At 34.7% G+C, this 27,667-nt stretch overlaps 1 protein-coding gene across 1 annotated transcript; it reads right to left on the bottom strand.

Moving 5' to 3' along the window:
* Positions 1–21,555: 21,555 nt before the first annotated feature.
* On the bottom strand, positions 21,556–23,569 carry LOC127126499 (nascent polypeptide-associated complex subunit alpha-like protein 1). Its single transcript, XM_051055431.1, has 4 exons — positions 23,389–23,569; positions 22,868–22,949; positions 22,200–22,330; positions 21,556–22,104 (listed from the first exon to the last, which is right to left on the bottom strand). The coding sequence occupies exons 1-4, from the start codon at positions 23,446–23,448 to the stop codon at positions 21,772–21,774; spliced, it is 606 nt and encodes a 201-aa protein (XP_050911388.1). The 5' UTR covers positions 23,449–23,569; the 3' UTR covers positions 21,556–21,771.
* Between the last annotated feature and the right edge of the window lie 4,098 nt (positions 23,570–27,667).

The following is a 27,667-nucleotide window of genomic DNA, read 5'->3' as shown; positions in this document are numbered from 1 at the left end:
AGTTTCTAATTCAACTGGAACGACTCCAAAACATTTTGAGATATTCTGTTAAGAATTAGAGGCTTAAAAACGTGTGTGTGTGTGTGTGTGTGTGTGTGTGTGTGTGTGTGTGTGTGTGTGTGTTGTGTGTATGTGTGTGTGTGATTTAGGCGTATATCTTTTCAAAAAAATCCCTTTGTGTTTTTACAAACTATGGTTCACTCAGACGCAACAGGGCGAGCTTTCACACTTTTAAGCTTCAAGACTTGTCAAGTAACCAATCATATAGACACTTAAATATTCCTTGGAGATGAGGATTGAGAATTAATCAAGTTAAGTTCCATCATTGAAAGATATTTGTAGTGATCATCAAACCCTAATTTGTATGCTTGCATCTTTAACCTCTTTGATATTTAAATCCTCATAGGTTGTAAAGGTTGTTATACAAGTTTAGTTTCCATACATGCAGGTTGCATCATCAAACATTCCTTGCATCATCAAATACTCTTCTTAGTTATCATCATCAAAATCACATTATCAATATCTTATTTGATTGATTACCTACAAAACATGGTTCACATTTCGCAACAAGCTTGATGAAGATGGAAATGTTTTTAAGAATTAAAGCAAGACTTATTGCGAAAGGATACAATCAACATGAGGGTATATATTTCGATGAAACATATATTCCTATAGCTCGATTAGAGACCATAAGGATGCTTCTATATTATTCTTGCATCATGAATTTTAAACTCTTTCAAATGGATTTAAATAGTGCTTTCTTGAATGGTTGCATCCAAGAAGAATTGTTTATTGATCAACCTATAGGTTTCATCAACCCAACCTTTTCGGATCATGTCTTCAAGTTTAAAAAGGTCTTATACGGTCTAAAAGAATCTCTTAGAGCATGGTACAATTGTATAAGGAATTTTTTATTGTGAACAAGTTTTATAGGTGACAAGTTGATAAAACCCTTTTTTGCCAAAATTTCTGAGTATAACATTTTACGTGTTCAAATTTATGTAGACGACATTATATTCGGTGCTACTAACAAATCTTTGTGCAAGTATTTTTCTGATATGATGCAGAACGAGTTCAATGTGTCCATGATAGGGAGCTTTGTTGGTTACTAGGAATGTATATTCATTAATCAAAATAATGGACATTCATAAATCAGGCCAAGTAAAAAGCATGGAGAAGTCATGTGGATGAATGCGGTTTAGCATGGAGAATCAAAAGAAATCGATATTGCAATGGCTACATCATGCAAATTGTACAAGGATGAAGGAGGAAAGCTAGTTGAAGAAGCATATACTGAGGTATGATCAGCTCTCTCATTTATCTCACTGCATCTCGTCCTTATATTATGTATACTTTTTGTTTGTGTCCATTTGTTCAAGCATCCCCGAAAGAATCACATCTTTATGAAGTAAAAGTAAATATGAGATATCTCATTGGCACATCACATGTGGGTTTATGTTACCCCAGTGGATAAAATACCAGTGATACGTGTCATGTACTTGGTAACTCGCTTGTCTTATGGCATAGCAAGAAACAAGCAAGTATAGCATTATCCACAACTGTGTCATAATATGTTGTTGTAGGTAACTGCTGCATGCAAATTATCTGCAGAAAAACTTGTAAAGTGATTACGGGGTTAATCTTGGTGTTATCTCGATAAAATGCAACAACAGTAGCGCCATAAATATCACAAAGAATTCGGCACATTTTGAGGTTGACACCATTTCGTTAGAGATATGGTACATGATCTATGTGTTTGATTATATTTTTTTCCTTTTTGATAATGCCAAAGGGGGAGAAATATACTCTCAAGGGGAGCTTAACCACTCCAACCTATCACCTTGTTTTTCTTGTTTTGCCCACCTCCCTAAGAGATGTGTTGTCATCATAAAAAGGGGAAGAATGTGGATCTATGTACTTGCATGTATAAAAGATAAAAGTTGTTACCTTAATCATATATTGATCATGGTGGTTTTAATGATGACTCTGAAGTTTAGTGGAATCCTGGTGCTTAATCATGTTGATCTCTAATGTTATCTTTCCAGCTGTCTTAGGTGATAATGGTCATTTGTAAGTTATCTCAAGCCTTGTCAGGGATAATATTTAAGATTCAAGTGAAGTGTTAAAGTCAAAGATAATGTACCAAGGAAACTGAAGCTTTAAAATTGTGAAACAGAGGAAGTGTGAAAGTCCATCTGGTCGGTTGTGCACTTAGTGCAGTGTTTGAGGGATCAGAGTATTGTAAAATTGTTAGAGTAACTCATATGTTACTAAGGAAACTCTCACACATTCACTAAATTTTTTTATAACCCTCTCATTTTGATAAAATCACCAGAAAATATTTTATGCAAGTAACCAGTTGGTTATTCGCATAAATAATCCTTTATGGTTGAAAATTACACTAAATAATCAATTAATAATTAGGGTTAGTTGATTATTTCATTTTTTACGCCTCATAATCGATTATCATGTCTTATAATCGACTAATAATTTTAAAATTTAAAAACTTTCCATATTTACATTGCATAATCGATTATCCTTGTGGCATAATCGATTATGTGCATTAAAAAGCCCATGGATCGTTTTTCTTTTTTAGATATATTTTCTCATGTATAAGGAGGGCGCTTCTTCACCATTATTCACACCAGAATTTGATTTTAGATCATTATTTTCTTATTATAACCTCCTCTCTCTCTCTCTCTCTCTCTCTCTCTCTCTCTCTCTCTCACACACACACACACACACACACACACACATGCACGCACGCACACACACGCGCATGCACGCACCTGTAGCGGTGTATTCGTCGCTATATGATTTATTGATTAAATCAAAAGCAGAGCATATAATGAATTCGAGTCGCCACCGCACTTTTATTTATCCAAAGGACTGGCTAAAAAGCGAACAAAAGCCTAAGAAGTTTTACGCGTAGAATACTAATGAAAAGATCAGAGAGTCTGGGTAAGGGGTAAATTACGCAATGGGAAGGTGTTAGGCACCCACTACGTCCTAGGTACTCCTAGGGAGCCCTTTTCACACTTGTTGTACTAAATTGTTATTTGTTATGAAATATTTATTGTGCAAACATGATTGGGATGATGAGAAAAGAATATACAATTTTATTGTTTTTGTGTTCGAACGGATGAACCCGTTGCCTACGTACCTTCCATCAAAGGTAAGGATCAAAACGCCGTAGTTCGGCTAAAAGATTTCCAAAAGTCAGTGGATTCAATTTTAAACACAAGCCTTAAGGTCTTACGTTATCCACGGGAGAAAACTCAACCTTATACAAACAACGAGTCCACCATGTGAGAAAAGCTTCAACTTGCTAGTGAGGGGTTAACCTTATAATAAGCAAGGAAGACTTACAATTCAATCAACTAAGGACAAATAGGTGAGATTAACATCAACCAACTAGGATAAATCAAACCTAAGGCTAATGTATGAAAACTTAACAAGAATGGACAAAGCCACAAAACAATTGAATGGGTGAAGTTAATTGATTATGATTATTCATGAAAGGAGGGTCAAAGTATGATTAAGATTGATTCAAAAGAAGTATTATGAAAATGGAGTTTGAAAGGTCAAGGACTTAGGGTCCAGGTTTCTAATTTGAAAGCATGAAGATGTTTGCACAATATTTATCTCAAGTTTTGAAAGCAATGTGTGAAAAAGTTTAGGACAAAGAGGGATGAATGGATGAAGATGGAGTGTAAAACTTCCTAGAAGGTTCACCTCTTGAAATCATATAGAAGATGACTCAAGTGTGTCCTTTGGAATAAGCAATGAGCAATAACAAACAAGCAAAGCAAAAGAAGAAAAGTCAAAAAAAGCGGATACCGGATGCCAATCACTGGACTTATACCAATCTCCTAAAACAAAACTGGATATCAGAGGCCACTCTATGGACTTATACCAATCTCCTCAACAAAGAAATAAAAAAATGGATACCGGATGCCAATCTATCTGGGCTTATACTAATCTCCAACAAAAACAAAGCAAACACTTGGATGTCAGATGCCAATCTATCTGGGCTTACTCTAACCTCCAACATATGATCATGGGAAAACAAATGCCAAATTACATGTACTTACAATTGCATCCTCACATAAATCAAACAAATGCATCAAGATGAGTGGCCAATGAAATGGTCTTATACTCACTTCCATATCATAGGAACAATGGCCAATAAATGGTCTTACAATTGTCCTCAATGGGCAAACAACAAAGATATGTCGCAAAGACAAATGAAATAATCATGCACTAATGAGCAATTAATGATGATAAATGCACAAATCATACAAGCAAACATGTGCATATGAAATAAGCAATCAATCAAATGATGTCATTCAGCACACACTATAACCAAGCAATAAGGCTCATACAAAAGGGTTAGGCATTGAAGCCAACTGGAATAGGGTTAATGGTGCTCTTAACCTTGACATTGAGAGCCAAGGTGAAACAGATGAAAGGATATGAGGGGTGTGCCTCATGCTCTTATCCCTGGTCAGGGAGAGCTATTGAATATCAGAAGGTGTGGGAGTTCAGAAAGTAGGAACTCTCTCCACAAGTTAGACTCTATAGATCTTGGGTTTTTACTCACTATGCATCAACACATGTGGTGTGAGCAAGGTGAGTGACACACAGAATAGTAGGAGATAGGTTACATATCTCTTGGATTCTACCAATTGCCTTTTTTAAAGGACTTTTCCTGCTTGGGACAAAAGTAAACAAGCACAAACATTGCCTCTTAAGGAGGACTTCAGACAGTTGCCTGGCCAAGTAACAGGCCAGGTCTTCCAGACTACATGAAGACAAGAGATTCTACCTCAATGAAAATGCTATCAAGCAAAGCAAAGCAAGTTCTCAAAGAACTATTAGCAACTAAAGGTACCTGAAATCAATCAAATAAAATCAGTATACAACTCAAATTCAAAACCAATATAAGATAAGGATCAACAATCCACACAATCAGTCAAATGTGCAATGCACAAAGCTCAAAGCATATGAGCTAAGCATCCTACAAAACAAACAAGTTAGTTCATGATAATCAATCAAACTTAATCAACTTGCATAAGTCTCCTTAAGGCATTTGCTTCTTAACCTGAAAAGCAAACTTAAACATGAGCAACAAGACCACTAGGACAAGCCTAGGGTCAAAAGGAGATAAAAAAATCCAAAACAGCAAGTGAAAGCTATCCAAAATCAAGTTCAAACAATTAAGAAACAAACCCAAGTGGTTTCATATTCATATCATTCATCATTATCATTTCACAAACAAATTAGGTCAAAACATGTCATATAGAACCTCAAAGAAGTCAACAGAAAGACTCCAATCAAATCCAATCACAAACATTTCAATAAATCCTCAAATAATTCATGCTCAAACATCATCCATAACATGATAAGCATACAAAATTTCAGATCATTTGGATCAAGGGAAGTAGGTCAATGAAAATCAGAAAATCAAAGCAAGTTCAAGCAAACTCAAACAAAGCACCAAAACATGCACCAACTTCAATAAATCATAAAACAGTGACAACACATGATAAATGAATGGGACTAAAACCATGATAAACTTCAAGATGTCTATAATTCACATGTCAAATTTCAAGTCCATCCAATTAATAACCAGAATTTCACAAATCAAATACAAACATGTATCACAAAAAGTCAACAAATGCCCAAACAGGGGAGAAAATTCCAATCAAATAGGAAATGCCATCAATAATTCCAGAAAAATTCACATGTATTCTCAACATCCATATGTATGTTCATGCAAAAATCCAGACCATTTTGAGTTCAATAAGCATGGTAATTAAAATCATGAAGTTGGACATGAATGGTGTGACACAAATTGTCACACCTCTATTCAAAAAATCATATCTCATCAACCAGCAATGATAAATTCACAAACTCTACACCAAAATCACCATGAACATGTCTAGTTTAAGCACAAACAATTTCAGAGGCATTGGATTAAGTATCATCATTTCACAAGCAAGATGGCATGGCATGCACAAAATGGATACACATGAACAAACCCTAGCACATTTAAAAATCCACACGTGCAAAAATTCTGGAAAAATCACCATAATAAACTAGAGATCATGAGGAGCATTTCACAAAAAATCCCATCAAATTTGGACAAATATTGAAGAACTTATGAATTTTTGAAGATTGGCATACAAAATGAAATAAATATTGAAAATGAAAATGATTTAATTAAAATATAAAACCGGCAGTGGCATTTTTGTAATATTGGGACTCACTAAGTGAAACGCCGCGTTTCACTTAGTGAGGTGGCGCTCATCTACTCGCTTCATGGCAATGGAACAGTGGAAAAGCATGCAAAACACGGGTTTAAGGATCAAACCAAGTTCTGGGTTCATACAAAATTAGGGTTTATGAGCAACAGTAACATGTTCATCTTGTTCACTATCGAATTTTCCAGCAAAAGCATTTCGCAACCAAAATCAATAAGCAACATACCAATCAACTCATCTTGCAGTGTACATCAATAATCTAACATTCATTAACACTAAATCATGCTGAAATGAAAGAATCGAGCAAAATATCATCCACATATGAAACTTCATGTCAACATAACTTTCACAAAACTCAATGAAATTTCACGATTTAAAGTTCAGTATGACCAGCAAGGCAAGATCTATCCAAAGCACAACATGATTTTAACAATGGCTAGGTTCGAAATCTTACCAAATTTGAAGAACAATGATGGAACAGTGGTTATTTGGCCATGATGAGCTGAAACAGATGCGCAAGGATGTTCCAGATGATGAATGGAGGAGTCTTGAAAGCTCAGTTGTCTCAATTCCAGCTCAAAAATCCAACTGCCATGGAAGGGGTTCAATGGAACAGTAGCGGAAACAGCTCTACAGTTGGGAGATGGTGCTTGCAAAGACCTCAACAATGATGGTAGATGGTGAACCAATGGACCAAGGCACGAATTCCTTTACAGTTTTTCAGAAAAGTTCAAATGAAGAAATGAGAGTTCTTGAGAGAAAATGAATTCAGATCTCCTTTTGGTGAATAGTGGCTAGGGCTTTTTCTGTCTGAAATGTCAAATATATACTCTGATTAATGAAGCTTAAGTTTGGTTAATGAAGTGGTAATCACATTAGCTCAAAATGAAGTGTTTTGCCAATTAGTGAAATTCACTTAAGTTGCATGTGCATGTGCTACAGTGCAAAAATTGGGCTTAGACATATCCAAAATGCAATTTCTGAACATTGGCAATTGGTAAAAAGTGTAGGAAATGGTTAATTTGAAAGTTCATTTTTCACCCCTCTCTTTTTAATTCAATGCACTTGAAAAAGGCCATTTTGATTGGAAGATTTTTGGTGAAATGTGATGAAGGATTTGGATAGAGCACATCAAATATGACTTGTAGCAAAAAACCTCACTCAATTTGGCCAAATGGTTTGAAAGTTATCTCACTTTGAAGTTCAAAATTGTTTGAGAATGATTTGATCATAACTTGCCAACCACACATGAGAAATAAGTGTTCTTGGACTTTTTGGAAATGGGAGAACAAGATCTTCAACTTTCATGTTGGACAAAAATTCATTTGAAGCTTGTATGATGAAGTAATTTTGAGGAGAAGAACTTTCCATTTTTGGCAAATTCCAATTACAGGTCAACTTTCTATTTTTGGAAATTTCTTGTCTGACCTCAAATTCTTCACTGTGGATGTTTGACATGTTATATGAGGCTTATATGGACATGAATGAGACCTCTCAAACCAATTCCCACCATCAAATCACTGATTAAATGCACAGTTGACCGCAGTTGACTTCAGTTGACTTTGCTAGGGTTTTGGTTGACTGAACCATGTTCTGATGAATTCCAAGCCCCTACCACTTGAGATCTTGATTCAAAATGATGTCACAACTCATATGAACTCTTGATGAATGATCATGGTGCCCAAATTCTTCAAGAATGGCCACCATCCACTGTTCAATGGCTGATTTGACTGTTTTGACCTAGCTTGCTTCATCTGCAAGTAACATGGTTAGATGACAATATTTTTGTATTTTTGGTTAGCAAATTATTCAAAAAAAAATAACAAAATAAAAGGGTTTTTGAAGAGGATGCGCCAGATGAATTGGCGCATCCCCAATGCTAGTGGCGCCTATGTGCATTTGGTTGGTGTATGCGCCAATTCATCTGGCGCATACACCCCCTCCTATTTTTTTTTTAATTTTTTAGTTTTTTAAATTTTTTTAATTATTAATATTTAATTTGTATTATTTAATAAATAATAAATAATAATGAAAAAAATTCATTGAAGATTGTAATAATTGGTTACATTGGACTAACAATAAACTAATGACCGGCCCGATTATAACGTCCCCCTGTTCCACATCCCGATGTGTTAGTTTGTCTCTGAGGTCTCCCACGATTTTCTTGAGGTGTTTGGGGTCTTTGTGTGCTGACCTGATTGAGCGATGGCTGGTTGGAAGGTTCGGCGGAAGTTCCATCGGTATTTGACAGATGTGTCATCATTTACTCCCAATATCCGGAGGGGCTCTGGCCAACGGGGCTTCCGTAATGGAGTTCGGTGCCCATGTCATCGTAGTTAGGGTGTTAGGGTTGGGTGAATTTGGGGACGGTATAGTTGCCCAAATTGGGCCATTAAGTCGTTTTGGAAACAAAGCAATGGTTCGTGGGGCGTACTATAGTTAAACAATGGTTGGGTGTTCTGTTGATGGGATGTTTGGGTGGTCATTGGTGGGGGGCTACGATGAAGTAACTCATATGAATCATCTGGGGTAAAGACGGTTGTGGTTGCGGGGTTTGATTCTTGGTTTTGTGTTTGGGTGGGTGGTATGAACGGGTTGCGACGTTGGATGGTTGGTTGTTTGGTGGTTGGCATGAACAGGTTGCGATGTTGGGTGTTTGGTTGTTATGTGTATGTGGTTGGTTGATGTTGGATGGTTGGATGTTGGGTTTGGGTGGGTTCACATTGGTGTTGGGTGGTGAATTGTTGTGGAGCATACGATGTCAAAGCAAGTTGGTGTGGATCCATCAAATACCGCGGCTCAGATACACATTGTTGAGTTGTTACCGACCTAAACCATGCCATATATTGTTGACCGGGTCTTGCACCATAGATGACTGGTTCGTTCAAGATGTATTGTCGTCGATTCCTCCATTGATGACACATGTCTTTTGCAAAGTCTCTCCAGTCAGAATAATCCCATTGTGCATCAACCCTTTTTTATGCCAATTCCCCAAACACGTGGGAGATTCTGGAATCTGTTGTAGCATTCTGAACTGCAGTTTGACCCGGTCACTCTGGTGCATTTTCACCGTAGTGAATCGGATAATCGGTGTCTTCGCTGTCCAAACTGCAGCGTCGTCATGGTTCACATCATGATCCAGACCCAGATATGGCCTCCAGACAAACTGTAAAATAATACGAAACGATTAGATGGAAAATAATTTGAGAAGTATTTTTAAATTAAAATATAGTTTGGCAGGATTATTACATCGTCATGTCCAATGTGGTCCAGTAGATTTCGATAGACTACAATAGCGTGTTTCGGACACCTGTTTTAGCTCATTCCCCTTACTGACCACCTAAGATAAAAAATAAGTGAAATACGCACAGCCTTTGTCGGGGCGAGCGACGACATTCTTGACCAACCCCAAGCTTGAAGCAAATACGCAAATGAAAAAAAAATGCAGGTATTCTTTTTTGCAGTTCTACACATTGCACTATATAGATGGGCCAACACAGTTGAACCCCAACAATAAGTGTTTACCTTATTAATGTTGGATAATAAAGGTAAATACATTATATTTACAGAATTACCTGTACTTTCTGGAAACAAAAAATTACCAAATAAAATCATAATATAACACCGAGCTTTTATTATTTTCTCATACTCGGTTGAATCGTTGAACAATACTATACTGGCATAATATTGTTTTAGGTATTTTAAATTTATACCTTGCCCCCTTACTTGACTGGATGTGTCTCCCTCAGTTTCGTTGTCTAACAAAGGGGCACCCAATAATTCATAGCAGATATTGTTGTCTTGGTTAACTCGACCATTCACTGCCTTTCCATCTATACGGAGACCCAACAACATGTACACGTCCTCAAGTGTGACAGTACACTCACAAATTGGAAGGTGAAATGTGTGGGTCTTGGGTCTCCACCTCTCCAACAAAGTCAGAATGAACTTGTAGTCCACCGAGTACGAAATAATGTTGAGTAGATTTCCAAATACACATCCTCTAATATATGATTCTATTACAGGATCGTGGGGTACATATTCATGTACACGGCATCTAAATCGCTTCAGATCCTAATAACAAAAAAGTAAGAAAATACAATTAGAAGAAGAAATACATAATCAACAAACACACATCTATAAGAAGTAAGAAAAACATAGATAACAAAGGTATAAGACTAAAAACATAAAAAGTAAAAAAAAAAAGAGGTAACATACAAATGTCGAGATATTCTCGAGTGTGCCTCTGTGTTCATCACCCATAGTCAACAAAGACATGATTTGATTTTGCAAAGCTTGAGTGTGGTAGAGGAAACAAGTGTCGTAGAAGAATATAATTGAGTATTGATGAAGATGATTTGATATTGTTGATATGAGAGGCTATTTATAGATGAATGAGTGAGTAGGTTCGTAACCTAAGATGAATGTGATTAGTTGCATGGAATGGCAAGAAAAGACAAGGGAGACAAGGGAATGACAAACTTCAGGAAGCATGTGAGAGAAAGCATGTGAGGAATCTCTTCTAGGTGCATGTGAAGAAACCACATGCAAGGGAAGAGCCACCCTTCCTCTTGGCGCCTACATGTGATTCTTCACATGCAAGGAAGAGGCACCCTTCCTCTTGGCGCCTTAGTGTAGGGAAATGGGAAGGGGTGCCCTTCCTAGTGGCGCCTAAGACCAATTTTTGTGAAGAGGCGCCCATCCTTTTGGCGCCCCAGTTACTTTATGGCGCCTAGGGAATGGGCGCCTAGATGGGAATCTTAGGGCTCAGGGTTCAGAGATTCCTTGATTCCTTAATTCCCTGGCGCATGTGTGTTCTTGCCACTCTTTTCTCTGCATGGTTGATTCTTTCTACTGCGTGCATGGTCAAGTCTGTACAGACAATGACCAAGTTATCAATGCAACGAACAAGTTAGCAATGACCAAGCTATTTATGTTGTGCAGATGAACAACTTAGCAATGCATTCAATTCCATTAAAGTTATCTACATATTTAATGTATCAACAAAATGTCTTCCACACAACATTACATGATCAGTGTCCATGTCGAAGGTGAAATATTTGATCATCAGTTGTTCAATTTTTGTTTTCGAAACACAGAGGTAACTCGGTTTACAATAAATCGACGATCAAATTTTTCATATCTGAAACAAAGAATAGAAAAGAAATTGCAGTGCAGTAATGTGGGCCAAATCATCTATAAAAATCCGGTTTGGTTTGCAGAAAACCAGGTAAAGTTTTATTAGAAGAAGATTTGAGATGATGGTGATGTTCAACATATGTTTATCAGTCACGAACAATCCGGTTACAATGATATAGAGTTGCATATATTACCACATCAACAACAGATGTCTCAGTACATTGATCAGTCACAAGTGTTTTGTGATACTGATGACAAACAAGCTAAGGTGAATGTTCCAGATGACGAAGAAGAAGAAGCTGAGATCATGGTTTATTTGATGGTGAACGCTGAAGAGGAAGAAGAGCCAATACCAGCAAGTCATGTATACTGCCCACCCCAACACATGACAAGGTTGAATTTGGGTTCAGATGAACCTTCAGCAGATGTATGGTACAATCCTTACGTGCAGATGCAAGGATCTTTGAAACAAGGAGACACATTTCGCACAAAAGAGGAATGTGTAAAAGCCATTAAGAAATTCCACATGCAACTATCAGCTGATTTTATAGTTGACAGAACTGGCGCATCGAGGTATAAAGTTTTTTGTCTGAATGAGCACTGCCTTTTTAGGTTATCAGCTTCGTCCCAGAAGAGGAGTAAGTCTTGGGAGATTGGATCAATGGGTCCAGATCACACATGCATGCTGACAAACCCAATGCATGACCATCATAAATTAAGGTCTCAGCTAATATGCGATGAAATATTATCTGTCATTGGCGACAATCCGTCGTTAAAGGTGAGTACAATAATCTCGCATATTAGGGAAGAGTACGAGTACACTCCATCATATAGGAAGGCATGGATATCTAGGACAAAAGCTATTGAAAAAGTGTTTGGCAATTGGGAGGAGTCTTACAAATAACTTCCAAAATACCTGTTGGCTCTAAAACAATATGCTCCTGGGACAATTGTCAAGATGGAGACATTGCCCGCCTATACACCAGATGGTATGTGTGCTGTTGGAAATAGAATATTTCACCGTCTATTCTGGGTGTATGAACCATGTATCATAGGTTTTTCTTTCTATAAACCAATTATACAAATTGATGGTACATGGTTGTACGAAAAATACAAAGGAACATTATTGATGGCAGTGACACAAGATGGGAACAACAATATTTTTCCAATCGCATTTGCCCTAGTTGAAGGGGAGACTGCTAAGGGATGGAGTTTTTTCCTAAGAAATCTTCGATTTCACGTTGCACCTCAACCTAACTTGTGTTTGATCTCCGACAGACACCCTTCAATCATCAGTGCATATAATAACATTGACAACGGATGGCAAAATCCTCCTTCGGCGCATGTGTTCTGTATTAGACATTTTACTCAGAATTTCATGTGGGAAATCAAAGATAAGACGTTGTGGAAGAAGGTTGTCAATGCAGGTTACGCATTATCAAAACCTTCTTTCAAACACTACCGCGAGGAAATAAGATTGTCAAACGAAGATGTGGTACGGTGGATCGATAGTATTCCATTGGAGAAGTGGACTAGGGCATACGACAGCGGTCAGTGTTGGGGCCACATGACAACAAATCTTGTGGAATCAATGAACTCTGTCTTCAAAGGCATCCGTAACCTACCAATAACCGCTTTGGTGCAGGCTACATTCATCAGACATGAAGCTGCCAAAGCAAACACACATGTGATTACGGTATTTGACCGAACTAAAGGTTGGTTTAGTGTTGCCGAGTCCATGGATCATAATGAGGGCATGCCGATGGGACAGTACATAGTCGAACTAGATAGAGGTTGGTGCGACTGCGGAAAGTTCCAAGCCTTTCGTACCCCCTGCTTCCATGTCATTGCGGCATGCTCAAAGGTTCGAAGGGATCCATCATACTTGCTATCTGAAGTTTACAAAGTCGTCAGCCTTTCAAATGTTTATAAAATTAGTTTTTTCGTAGTGGCAAAAGAGGATTATTAGCCAGAATATCAAGGGGACATCGTCTGGCACAACGATGTTATGCGAAGGAAGAAAAAGGGTCGCCCAAACAGCACCCGGATTCGAACCGAAATGGATACGGCGAACAAAATGGTTAGACTATGTAGTTCATGTCGTCAGCCAGGTCACAATCGTAATAACTGTCCTAGTATTGGAACGAGCACAACCAGATAAATTTACATGTACCTCTATTGCAATATATGAAAAACTAAATTTATTTCATATTAGACGTCTGTGACAAAAGTACCATTACATAAACAGTAACACAGATGATTATAACAAATACAATACAAGAACTATGCAATTACAATCATTAAAACAATTTTGAACATGTAATGCATCATCCTACGAGCATCTTGGTCGGTCTTAATATCCACCCATTCGCGCACTTCTCCGTTTTGGTTGAACGTGGACACAAGTCATTGTATTTTTCTAATCCGTTCATCCTCTCCAATTTCTCCCTCTAACCAACTATACAACATCTGATTAAGACGTTCAAACGTATCTGTGTTCCAAAGTCGAATCTGTATTGGAGCCGCAACGGCGGAAAATATTAAATCACCATTTCATTTCTGAATGTATGCAGACATTGTTGAAACAGAGAAAATTGAAATTGATGGTGGTTGAACTAGACAAATTATGGTATTATGAGATGAGTTTCAGTGAAAAATATTGTATCCAAGGCGTGGTATTTATAGAGACGGAACATCAATTGTACAAAACACGTGGGCGCCTGAGGGATTGGCGTACACACAACCAAGCACACATAGGCGCCAGATGAATTAACGCCCACACAACCAAACATACACATGCGTCACTAGCATTGGCGTCTCTTCACGAGGAACCAAATGCACATAGGCGCCACTAGCATTGACGCCTCCTCATGAGGCACAATGTAGGCGCCACTAGCATTGACGCCTCCTCATGAGGAGCCCAACGCATGCGCCAATGCTATTGGCGCCTCCTCTTCATGCATTGGGGATGCGCCAATTCATCTGGCGCATCCTCTTCAAAACCCGATTATTTTGATAATTTTTTTGAATAATTGATTATTTTCGATTTATTTTTTTAAAAAATGGTTATTTTGAAGAAAAAAAATCACACATTTGCTTTCATAAAGGAATATGATAAAAATTACAAGGTTTGTCATTAATGAAAAAGTAGTACATGTTTTTTTTCTCTTTCTAAATTGCAAAACTAAAAATCAAAATCTTTACAAAATATTTTAGTTTTTGAGTTTTTAAAACTAATAAATAAATAAGAATATTCAAAAATATTTTTGTAAAATTGATTTACCAAATAAATTTTATTATATTGAACTATTAAAACTAAAATCAAACAAGTCTTTATTCTTCGTACAATTATTTGAATATAAATTGTCCTTTTAAAAAAATAGGGCATAGACTCCAATTGAAGTAAACATGGGTCTTGAATGAAACATATTGTTTTATTGACTATAAGAGTTTAGAATTGAGTCAAATACTTGTTATTTAAGTTTCATTTAGTAATAGAACATTTATTTTAAGATTTGTATGGATAAGAGAATGAATGTATGTTTTAATAATGGACAAATGTGAAAATAGTAACATAAAATTTAAATCATATGTATATCATTGATATTTTTGGTTTGTTAAAATAAGTGAGAAATGCATTTTTAAAAGTTGTGTGAATGAATTGTTGAACTAATATGTCTTTAAATCACTTGAAAAATATTTTTAATGTTTTAGTAATCGATTAATGTACAAGAACATATAATCTCTTAATTATATACATGTAAGATGTATATGTTGTTAAGAATGTATGATTGGGCCTAACTCAACCCTACAAAACCGGTTGGTAGAGTGAGGATTGCCTCCATTTATAAACACATGTTCAGACCATATATTGTCCGATGTGGGACTCTTAACATATGTATCTCTAAATATATCCGTTAGCTAAATTTTATTTATTTTATTTTACTTATATATTACTACTTTATTTATTTTATTATTGACAAATTTATCGGAATTTATTAAAACAAATTTAAGAATAAAATAAAAGAAACAAATTAAAAAATATATTAAGTTCAATCGTTGAACATTTCTTCTAAAGACAAACAAAAATAAGAATTAAGTAGTACTAGAAAAATCGAGTATTCTTTTAATTTAATCAATTCATATTGTTTTAACTTTTTTTATTAAGTTGTGGTGTAATTTTTCTTTCAATTTTATTTTTTGTTTAAAATATTTATTTTATTAAAAAAAACATAAAATTTGAAAGTAATACTATAAAATTAAATAAATTGATATATAGAGAAGATAAAATATTCTTTTTAGTCCCTTAGATTTACCTCAAAGTTCATTTTGCTTCCTTAAATTTTAAAAAGACAAAATAAATTTTTTAACTCTTAAAACACCATCATATGAGTGTGATCCGCCTATTTTCCTCAAACGACGTTTATCAAATTATGCTCAAATATCAAATTATGTTTCAATTTCAATTTTTGAAAATTTTAGGGCTTTATGCAAGTTAGGTGTGGTTTTTTCAATTGATTCTTCGAGGGTGTGGGATATGAGAAAGATCAATTTACGATGAAGCAAAAATGTAGGTTGGAGAAGTTAGTAAAAAAATTGATGCAACAAAAATGGAGGAACTAAAAATAGAGTTGATGGGACTTCAAACTCAAATGAAGAAGACGTTGAACTAGAAAAAAAAATGGAAAATGATGTTTTTCACTGTTTAATTTCTCTGTATTGGTATTTAGAATGTTTTAAGAATTATCAATCTCTCTCCATTGTACAAGTGTAGATGTTTAGTTAGTATCAGTTTGAATGAGCTTTAAGTTTGTAATAGGATGGAATCACTCATTTTGTACCAATTTGAATGACATCAGTTGTGGGTTGATTTATAGCATTGCTTTATAGTAGTTGAGTTTTGGCATAATTTTGTTATGATTTATGGCACTGATTTATAACACTTAGTTTGTACGATTCCATTTAAATATATTTAATCTATACCACTAGTTTATACTAGTTTGAATGTATACCATTCAATGTATGCTAATGTTATACCAGCGTGAATATATACCAAGCTTAAATATATACCATTGATATTATATTAGTCCATGTTATACCAGTCCAATTATACCAATTTGACAACCAGAAATTGTTGCAAGTCCAATTATACCAATTTGACAACCAGAAATTGTTGCATAATTGACATAAGACATTAACATGTTTAATACACATTACAAAGTTGACATTACACATTGACATGTTCAATAGACATTACATAATTGATAGGAATAATCTAACAAAACAGACATCATTCAAAATACAATTAAAATCATGTCAAGGTTTATGACAGGATTCAAAATGACATTGTACCAAAAAAAATGTTTAAAATAAAATTAAAACCATTCAACAGACAAATGATATTGATGCACCTTATCTTTGGTGTGGTTCTCTTTGTTGGAGTGGTCCTCCTTGTTGTTAGGTCAGCTACATTCTTGGTTGCACCTTATCTAGTTGTAGGTTATACGGGTACAAATGATATTGATGCCCTCCTAACACTTAGCTTGTTTGCTCTTTCTTGAGTTAGTTTACTTCCTTGAGTTGGCTTACTTCCTTGATATCTTGGAATAGCTTGTTGACTAGATTGAGTAGTTGGTTGTTGATTAGCTTGAGTTCTTGGAGTAGCTTGTTGTATAGCTTGAATTGACTGTTGAGTAGCTTAAGTAGTCTGTTGAATAGCTTGAGTAGCTTGAGTGGGTAGTTGACTAGATTGACTAACTTGAGTAGGTTGTTGACTAGCTTTAGTTGGTTGAGTTGGTTGAGTTGTTGGTGTCACCTTACAAGTGGATTTGTTGTGAACTGCCTTCTTGCACCTATTGTACTTTACAATTAAACATATTCTTCTCATTTTACGATCAGAGTCATCAATTTATCCTTGCTCAAGATTCCTCCTCTTCTTTGGTCTAATAAGAATTTTTCTATACTTTCGTGGTTGCACATCCAGATACCTCTTTCGAGGATCAAAGTCATCCATTTATATGATAAATCATATGATTGTAGATTGGCATGCCTGTGAATAGGTTGATTTTGCAGCCTTCCATGTGAACTCCTTCAACATCTTTTCAGGATACCTCTTTCTAAATTTGTTATACATGTGCATCACACATAATCTTTGCTCAACAGTAGTCAAAAGCTCTTCCATTGCAGGTAATATACCCTGCAACAACCACATACAAAAACACAACAATAATGAGTATAACATAACACAAATGTAACATAACACAAAAACAATCATAACATAACAGTAATGAGTATACCTTTTGTTGATATGAAATGAATGTGTATGAGAGACACTCATTTCTATCTCCAAGATCATCAATCAAGAGCTCCAAAAACCATGTTTAGTTGTCTTTATTTTCACCCTTCACAACTGCAAAAGTTATTGGAAGCATCTGATCATTAGGATCTCTTCCTATTGCTTCCAGAATTTTCCCTATATAAAGACCCTTTAAAAAGCAACCACCAAGGTCTATGACATGTCTACATAACTTGTAATATATTGTCTCAAATTCCGTATAACCAAACTCCTTCAGTGCACCTACCAACTCAAAAAACTCCTCTTGTCAACATCTATTTTCAAATCATTAACTAGTCCTCCTCATATACACTTAATTCATCATCAATGAATTCAGCGCTTGATGAATTCTTAGTTGTAAATATTTGTCCATTTCGACCTATTCAAAAGAATTAAATTTTGCTCTATTACATATACATATTAAATTCAAAAAAAGACAAAGCCCTAAAAACTAATGCATTTTGATACCTTAAAATTAAAATTAGAGCTGTCAAAATGGGTTATCCCATATAGGCCGATTCGCCAGGTCCGAAAAATCATAGGGCTTGAGTCTTAAAATTAGAGCCCATATTTCAGGGCCTTTTTAGCCCAGCCTTAAAAAATCCGCTACACATTAGGGTTATCCCTTATGGACCGTGGGTTGCCCGTTAGGCCCATATAGCTATAAATTTGAAAAAGGTTATATTAATACTTATATTTTCTTACCCCAAAATAACACATTGATTTTTCTCACCTCATTAAACTTTATCTCTATTCTATTCGATCTTTCTCTTTTAAATTTTATAAATTAATATAATCAATATTTTTTTCATCGTATTCTATTAATTCTCTCATGTTAAATATTTGAGTATTATTTTATATAATTTAGATATGTGTTGTATTTAAAAATATATTATAGTATTTATAAAAAATAATATAGTACTAAAAGTGTATTATGTTTGAAATAATATAATTTTTAATTTCACTTATAATAAATATTACGGGTTTTATTTAATTTTTTATTAAAAAAACTCATTTATGGTCGGATAGCCTAAAGCCCGTCTAGGGCCGGACTCGGGTAGTAATTTTCGAACTCATATTATAACATTGTTTTTTTTATTCAACCCTAAAAAATCCAAAGTCCACCAGGGTCGGTCCGTTTAGGGTCGGATAACCCATTTTGACAACTCTTATAAAAATAGCCAAAAATCTAATACATGTAACATTTGAAAAAGCCAAAAACCCTAAAATTACCGCAAAATCCTTAATACAATTTATGAAAATACCTTCTAACATGTGTTGAACAATAGTGTTTTCAATAGCGTCTTCACTCCCCTTCTTTGATATCGTCTTTTATTCCACCTTCAAAAATGCTTTCGATTTGGCAAATCATCTCGTCTTCGTGCATAGACTTGTTGATAGGGTTTGTTCAACTGAATAAGTGATTTTGGATATTAAGTGATTTTTATCTTTAAATTGTTATTTATTATAATGTTATTCTCACATCAGCGCAACGTCTATATTCCACTTTTAAAAATCTAAATCATACACTAAAATATAAATGTGGATATTCATTTTGTTATCCAAATATAAATTGATATCCATAATAATAATAATAATAATAATAATAATAATAATAATAATAATAATAATAAAAGATTAATTAGTGGCTATCCAAACTTCATTATTGGTTTATATGGTTGTCTCTTTTCATGTTTCATAGGATAAACTAAAATTATATTTTGAACTCTTATAAAGTTAACTTTTTAAATTTCATAAAAAATATTATTCAAAAAAAACATTCAAAATTCTTGTTCAAAATGAAGAAAAAAAATGTAAATTTTTTTACTATTTAAAAGAAAATTATAATTGGAATTTTTTTTGGAAAAAAATTATTATTTTTTCTGAATAAAAAATTATATTTTTTCCAAAAATGTTTTTTTTTTATTTTTATAAAAATAAGTCATTTAAAAAAATTTAGAGTTTTTTTTTAAATAATTTTTTGTTCAGATTATTTTAATTTTTGGATTTTTTTTTTCAAATTTCATAATAAAAAAAGTTCTATCTTCAGGAAAAAAATACTTTTTAATATTTCTGATTCTTTTTTATTCGTTTTCCTTTTTGTTTTTTGAAAAAAAAAACAGTTTTCTTTATTTTTCTGAATGATTTTTTTTATATTTATAGTTTTTTTTCCGGAATATAAAAAAATACTTTCAGTTTTTTTTTCAGAATTTGTTTTTTATTTTTGGTTTTTTCAGAATTTGTTAAGTTTTCAGTTTTTTTTTTCGGAGAAAAAATATATTAAAATCTCATGAAATTTTAAATATTTAAATTTAAAAATCGATATTAATATTTTTAAAATAAATTTTAAATTTAATTAAATAATTAGAATTAAAATCAAAACTCGTTTAAAATCGATTATAAATTTCAAATTAACTTTTATGATAAGTGGTTTGGTTATAAACCATAACTATAAAAATGAAGAGAAAAAAGACTATGCACTGACGGTGTATAATACTGGTATGACATGACAGAACGTTATAATTCATGACAGAACGTTATAATTCATTTGGATGATGATGTAAAAAAAACACTAGTACACTTCCTTTAATCTCAAAATTGAATTATTTTATATTAAATGATTATTCACATCCCTCTAATTTTAAATGAATTTTAACTTTAACGAACGTTGCTAACGGAAAAAATTAATATACCATATTTTAATGGTTAAATAATCAATTTGATCTTTTTAAAATTTAAAGAATCAAATTAAACTCTCAAATAAAATTAAGGGACACTGATATTTTATCTAGAGAATTACAAACATTATAATGTTTAGCCACTAGTTTTCGTCCATCTATCATAATATCATAAAATAGAGTGAAAGACCAAAACTCAAATTAATAAAACTGAGAAAATTTGACTTTGATAATAGAAATATTTTTTAAAAAATTGGTTTATTTTTACAAAAATACATTTAAGCTTATATATATAAATGACTCAAAAATGATAAGACGACACAATCAAAAATACAAGAAAAAAATTATTATAAATCTTTCCAGCAATCAAAAACAATGAATTGAACTTCAGAAAATTGGTGGTGGAATGTATGGGCCAGTTTGCTCAAAGCAGCTTACAAGCTAAGTTTCATATCGTTTTTTCTACTAAGCATCATTTGGGTCGTAAGCTCGGAATTTAAGAAATCTTAAAAAGATTCATTTGGGTCGTAAGCTCGGAATTTCTTCTTAAAAATAAAATTTTATATTAATCATCATTTATAAAATTACAAAAAAAAAGGTAAAATTGTCAAATCAAAAAGCTGATATTTAAAATTAAAAATTAAAAATCATCAAATTAAAGGATAAAAATATATTTTATATGATGTGTTTTCTCACATTCAAGCTTTAAAAATATATTTAATATGATGTGTTAAATTTTTTATTAAAAAGAAATATTAAATATTTTTTTTATTCTCAACCTGAAAACCTAATACTGCGCAACACACACATATATATATATATATATATATATATATATATATATATAAGGGTTGATTTGATTCAAAACGTTGGGAGATGAACCCAGCAATTTTGATAGTTACAATTAAAATTTAACCGGGTTAACATGTTATGCAAAATGAGTTCCAACTCAACCCTTACACACACTAGAGTACATCCATTTATAAAAGGTATTTCCATCTTCAACGGGAAACAGAAACATTTTAGAAACATTTTAGAAAGATACCAAACACATTTTGGAAAAAAGATAAGACATTAAGATATGAAACAGAATTTTACCTTTAACCATGTCTTGAAGGGCATGAGTATAGATAGATGATTGATACTTATGACTGTCATCCTTGCATTGGCATTAAGAATGACCTTTCAAGAAAGTCTAGTTTTTTAATTTTTGCGAATGCAATTACACAGAAAATAGATCAAAGCAAATATAACGATTAACCACTATTTCAAACTGAACATGCGCAAAAAAATTTGACCAACAAAGAAAAATAGCTCCACAATCCAAAATCTAAAACACTGCCAATTCTGAGCATTAAGTAGTAAGCTCCATAATGGCAGCAACAATGTCTCCATTGGCAGCTTTGAGAGCTTTAACAGCTCTTGATCTTGGCACACCAGCTTGAGTCACCACCAACTCGATATCCTTGGGATCAACACCAGTCTCGTCTACATCTTCCTCTTCCGGAGCAATACCAGAGGATTCTGGCTTCGCTCCAACATTGCTCAAATTAGGAGCCTTGAACTGCTCTGCTGCCTGAGTTTGTAGCTGTGAACTCAAGTCCTCAATCTTAGCTTCACCAAAAATAATGTAGGTGTCGGAAGTTGGGCTCTTGAAAACATCTGGCTTTGAAATGACGAACAAGATCTGACGAACAAATACACAACAAACATTTAAAGACATGCTAAATAGTGATAACTCGGAAAAACCGCTTAAATGAAATAAATATGCCAAACACTAACATTCTTGCTCTTCTTGACTGTCACACGGCTGACACCGGTAACAGGTTTCATCCCAAGTTTAAGCATTGCCTTGCGGCTCTTCTTTTCACTTCTGGTCTGTTTGGACCTACCAGAAGCATCACCTTCTAGTCCTGCAATAGAACAGAAATTTATATTGTTCCATCACTGTAGCTTCAATCCATGAAAAAAAACAATAGCAGAATTTAACAAACATACATAGAGAACATAGGAATCCAGATAAATTTTTGGTTCTATTTCGTAATATTCATACAATCTATTAATGACAGGCAATGACATATCACAACTCTCAACTCAGGTCTAAATACATAACAGCTGAGAAGGAATTATAGAATGACTACAATTTCCACTATCTAATCATGTGACACATCAAAGTTAAAAGTTAAACTGATAGTGATCTCTGAATCTAAACAACAAAAAAGAAGATCACAAATAAAATAACAGACCAATATTTTCAAGCACACCTTTTAAATTCAAAAACAGGTAATCTGAATAAGAATTTAAGCAAAACTATTCTAATTGACTACAAATTTTTTTAACTTCGAACTAATCCCTACCAAATTTCCGAATGAATCTCACTAAACCTTAGCCAAATGGAAAATAGGCCAAGCCCCAAGAGCAGCAGCAATTAATCTTATTTAAATGCTTACCTTCTACATCATCATCTTCCTCATCATCATCATCATCCTCGTCTTCCTCATCATCATCATCCTCGACTACAGGCTCATCATGCTGCAAAAAGATATTACTTAAATGTTATACAGCAAAATAATATCCAGCTAATTCAATGGATACTAAGTAATCATAACAACATATTCAGCTTATAATGTATAGACTCTTGTTATTCATACAAAACAGCAGTAACATTTCAATACCAATAAAACCTTTAAGATAGCATAAAAAATGAACAATCATGAAACAGTCATTCTAATCCAAAATCCCTAATATCAAACTCAACTTGTAAACTAAATCAAAACTATAAAAAATTGTGACATCTAAAACCCTAAATCATTTCATACACAGCACTGTACAGCCTAATAAAAGGGTTATAACTGATACATACAAATTAAATCCCAAAAGATAAACTAAAGAATAAACTAAAAATCAATAAAAAAAATACAAAATGAAAAATGAAAAAGGTATAGAGAATGAAGAAGAGAAGGTGAATTACATGGATCTTTTGCTGTTCGAGATGCGCAGCAAGAAGCTCTTCTTGAGTTTGAGCAGTCATGGTGGCTTTGGGACAAGTTGATATTGGGCGGTAGTAGATCCAACACAGACACAGGCAACAAACTAAAAACCCTAAAAGAGAGTTAGGGTGGTTTTATACCATTTATTCGGGTTGGCCCGGTTATAACCCGGTTCTTTCTTGTCCCTTGTCCTGTTTTTTCAATACGATTCTTACGGAAAATCCTTGCTTCGGTAAAAAAAAACACTTTATTAGTTTTTTATTTTTTATAATTGATCACAAATAAGTTTTAAAAAACACTTTTAAATTATGTGAATTTTTTTTTTAAATAATTAATTTATTCAAAATAATCAATTATCCGAAAAAAATGTCAAAATAATCAAGTTTGGTAAAGGATGCGTTAGATGAACTGGCGCACCCCCATACCACTAAGAGGAGGCGCCAATAGCACTGGGGCATGCATTTGGCTCCTCATGAGGAGACGTCAATGCTAGTGGCGTCTGCATTGGGCCTCATGAGGAGGCGTCAATGCTAGTGGCGTCTTAGTCTGTTTTGTTTAGTGGGCGTTAATTCATCTGGCGCCTGCATGTGATGCTCATGTGGGCGCCAATCCCTCAGGCGCCCACGTGTTTTGTCCAATGGATGTTCTGTCTCTATAAATACCACGTCTTGCATACAATAATTTTCACTCAAATTCATCTCCTAATACCATAAGTTGTCTAGTTCAACCATCAATTTCAATTATCTCTGTTTCAATAATGTCTGCATACATTCAGAAACGAAATGCTGAGGTAATATTTCTGCCGTTGCGGCTCCGATACAGGTTAGACTTTGGAACACAGATACGTTTGAACGTCTTAATCGGACGTTGTATAGTTGGTTAGAGGGAGAAATTGGAGAGGGTGAACGGATTAGAAGAATACAATGGCTTGTGTCCACGTTCAACCAACACGGAGAAGTGCGCGAATATGTGGATATTAAGACCGACCAAGACGCTCGTAGGATGATGCATTACATGTTCAAAATTGTTTTGATGGTTGTAATTGCATAGTTCTTGTATTGTATTTCTTATAATTATTTGTGTTACTGTTTATGTAATGGTACTTTCGTCACAAACGTCTACTATGAAGTAAATTTAGTTTTCCATATATTGCAACAGAGGTACTATGAAATAAATTTAGTTTTTCATATATTGCAACAGATGTACATCTGAATTTATCTATTTGTGCTCATTCCAACACTAGGACAGTTATTACGATTGTGACCTGGTTGACAACATGAACTACACAGTCTAACCATTTTGTTCGCCGTATCCATTTTGGTTCGAATCCGGGTGTAATTAGGGCGACCATTTTTCTTCCTTCACATAACTTCGTTGTGCCAAACGATGTCCCCTTGATATTTTGGCCAATAATCCTCTTTTGCCACTACCGAAAAACTAATTTTATAAACATTTAAAAGGCTGGCGACTTTGTAAACTTCAGATAACAAGTAGGATGAATCCCTACGAACCTTTGAGCATGCTGCAATGACATGGGAGCAGGGGGTACGAAAGGCTTGGAACATTCCGCAGTCGCACCAACCTCTATCTAGTTTGACAATGTACTGTCCCATCGGCATGCCCTCATTGTGATCCAGGGACTCGGCAACATTAAACCAATCTTTAGTTCGGTCAAATACCGTCACCACGTGTGTGTTTGCTTTGGCAGCTTCATGTTTGATGAATTTCATTGAAACATCGCTGAACAATTGTCCATATTGCAACACTAAACTCCATTTTGAGCGTATGGTTTCAAACAACGCCCCTAGCCTAAAATATGTAGCCTGCACCAAAGCGGTTATTGGTAGGTTACAGATGCCTTTGAAGACAGAGTTCATTGATTCCGTGAGATTTGTTGTCATGTGGCCCCAACGCTGACCGTTGTCGTGTGCCCTAGTCCACTTCTCCAACGGAATACTATCGATCCACCGTACCGCATCTTCATTCGACAATCTTATTTCCTCGTGGTAGTGTTTGAAAGAAGGTTCTGATAATGCGTAACCTGCATTGACAACCTTCTTACGCAATGTCTTATCTTTGATTTCCCGATTGAAATTATGAGGAATATGTCTAATACAAAACACATGCGTCGAAGGAGGATTTTGCCAGCCATTGTCAATGTTATTATATGCGCTGATGATTGAGGGGTGTCTATCAGAGATCAAACATAAGTTAGACTGAGGTGCAACGTGCAATCGGAGATTTCTTAGGAAAAAACTCCATCCCTCAGCAGTCTCCCCTTCAACTAGGGCAAAGGCGATTGGAAAAATATTGTTGTTCCCATCTTGTGTCACTGCCATCAGTAATGTTCCTTTGTATTTTCCATACAACCATGTACCATCAATTTGTATAATTGGTTTACAGAAAGAAAAACCTATGATACATGGTTGATACGCCCAGAATAGACGGTGAAATATTCTATTTCCAACAGCACACGTACCATCTGGTGTATAGGCGGGCAATGTTTTCATCTTGACAATTATCCCGGGAGCATATTATTTTAGAGCCAACAGGTATTTTAGAAGTTGTTTGTAAGACTCCTCCCAATTACCAAACACTTTTTCAACAGCTTTCGTTCTAACTATCCATGCCTTTCTATATGATGGAGTGTACTCGTATTTTGCCCTAATATGTGAGATTATTGTACTCGCCTTTAACGACGGATTATCGCCAATGACAGACAATATTTCATCGCATATTAGCCGAGAGCTTAATTTACGATGATCATGCATTGGGTTTGTCAGCATGCATGTGTGATCTGGACCCATTGATTCAATCTCCCAAGACTCACTCCTCTTTCGGTACGAAGCTGACAACCTAAAAAGACAGTGCTCATTCGGACAATAAACTTTATACCTCGATGCGTCAGTTCTGTCAACTCTAAAATCAGCTGATAGTTACATGTGGAATTTCTTAATGGCTTTTACACATTCCTCTTTTGTGCGAAATGTGTCTCCTTGTTTCAGAGATCCTTGCATTTGTACGTAAGGATTGTACCATACATCTGCTGAAGGTTCATCTGAACCCAAATTTAACCTTGTCATATGTTGGGGTGGGCAATATACATGACTTACTGGTATTGGCTCATCTTCCTCTTCAGCATTCACCATCGAATCAACCATGATCTCAGGTTCCTCATCTTCATCGTCTGGAACATTCACCTCAGCTTGTTCGTCATCAGTCTCACAAAACACTTATGACTGATCAATGTACTGAGACACTTGTTGTTGGTGTGGTAATATATACAACTCTATATTGTTATAACTGGATTGTTCGTGATTGACAAACATATGCTGAACATCATCATCATCTCGAATCTTCTTCTAATAAAATTTTACCTGGTTTTCTGCAAACCAAATTGGATTTTTATAGATGATCTGACCCATATTATTGCACTGCAATTTCTTTTCTATTTTTTGTTTCAGATGTGAAAAATTTGATCGTCGATTTATTGTAAACTGAGTCACCTCTGTGTTTCGAAAACAAAAATCGAACAACTGATGATCGAATATTTCACCTTCGACATGGGCATTGATCATGTAATGTTGTGTGGAATACATTATGTTGAACTATTAAATATGTAGATAGTTTGAATGGAGTTGAATGCATTGCTAAGTTGTTCATCTGCACAACATAAATAGCTTGGTCATTGGTAAGTTGGTCGTTGCATTGATAACTTGGTCATTGTCTGTACAGACTTGACCATGCAAGCAGTAGAAGGAATCCAGCACGCAGAGAAAAGATTGACAAGAATATATATACGCCAGGGAATCAAAGAATCTCTGAGTTTTGTTCCCTAAGATTCCAACCTAGGCGCCCATTCCCTAAGCGCCATAAAGTAACTGAGGCGCTGTAACACCCTTCTAAAATACCCCAAATATTTAATAACAACAACAAGTATATATATATCAGAGTAAATACACAAAACAAGAGTGTCACATCTTCGAAAATAACATCTGTCATGCTCTTTTATTATATCAACCATAAAACATTTCAAAAATACGCAGCGGATAGAAATTATGTCAACCAATTAAAACGTATAACATATTACACGAAAAATAGTTCAACAACCGACAATAAACAGTTAAAACATCCCGTCCCGATGTTACATCTATCAGAGCATGACCCACTACGGTGACTACACTAGACTCCAGACACTAGCTTCTACTCAACTCATTGCTCGTTACCTGAAAAATAATTGTAAGGGTGAGTTCCTCAATC

The sequence above is a fragment of the Lathyrus oleraceus genome, chromosome 3, assembly GCF_024323335.1.
Source record: "Lathyrus oleraceus cultivar Zhongwan6 chromosome 3, CAAS_Psat_ZW6_1.0, whole genome shotgun sequence".
Classification (NCBI taxonomy): domain Eukaryota; kingdom Viridiplantae; phylum Streptophyta; class Magnoliopsida; order Fabales; family Fabaceae; genus Lathyrus; species Lathyrus oleraceus.
Note: the sequence above shows the minus strand (reverse complement) of the source record. Positions and strands in the feature narration are given on the sequence as shown.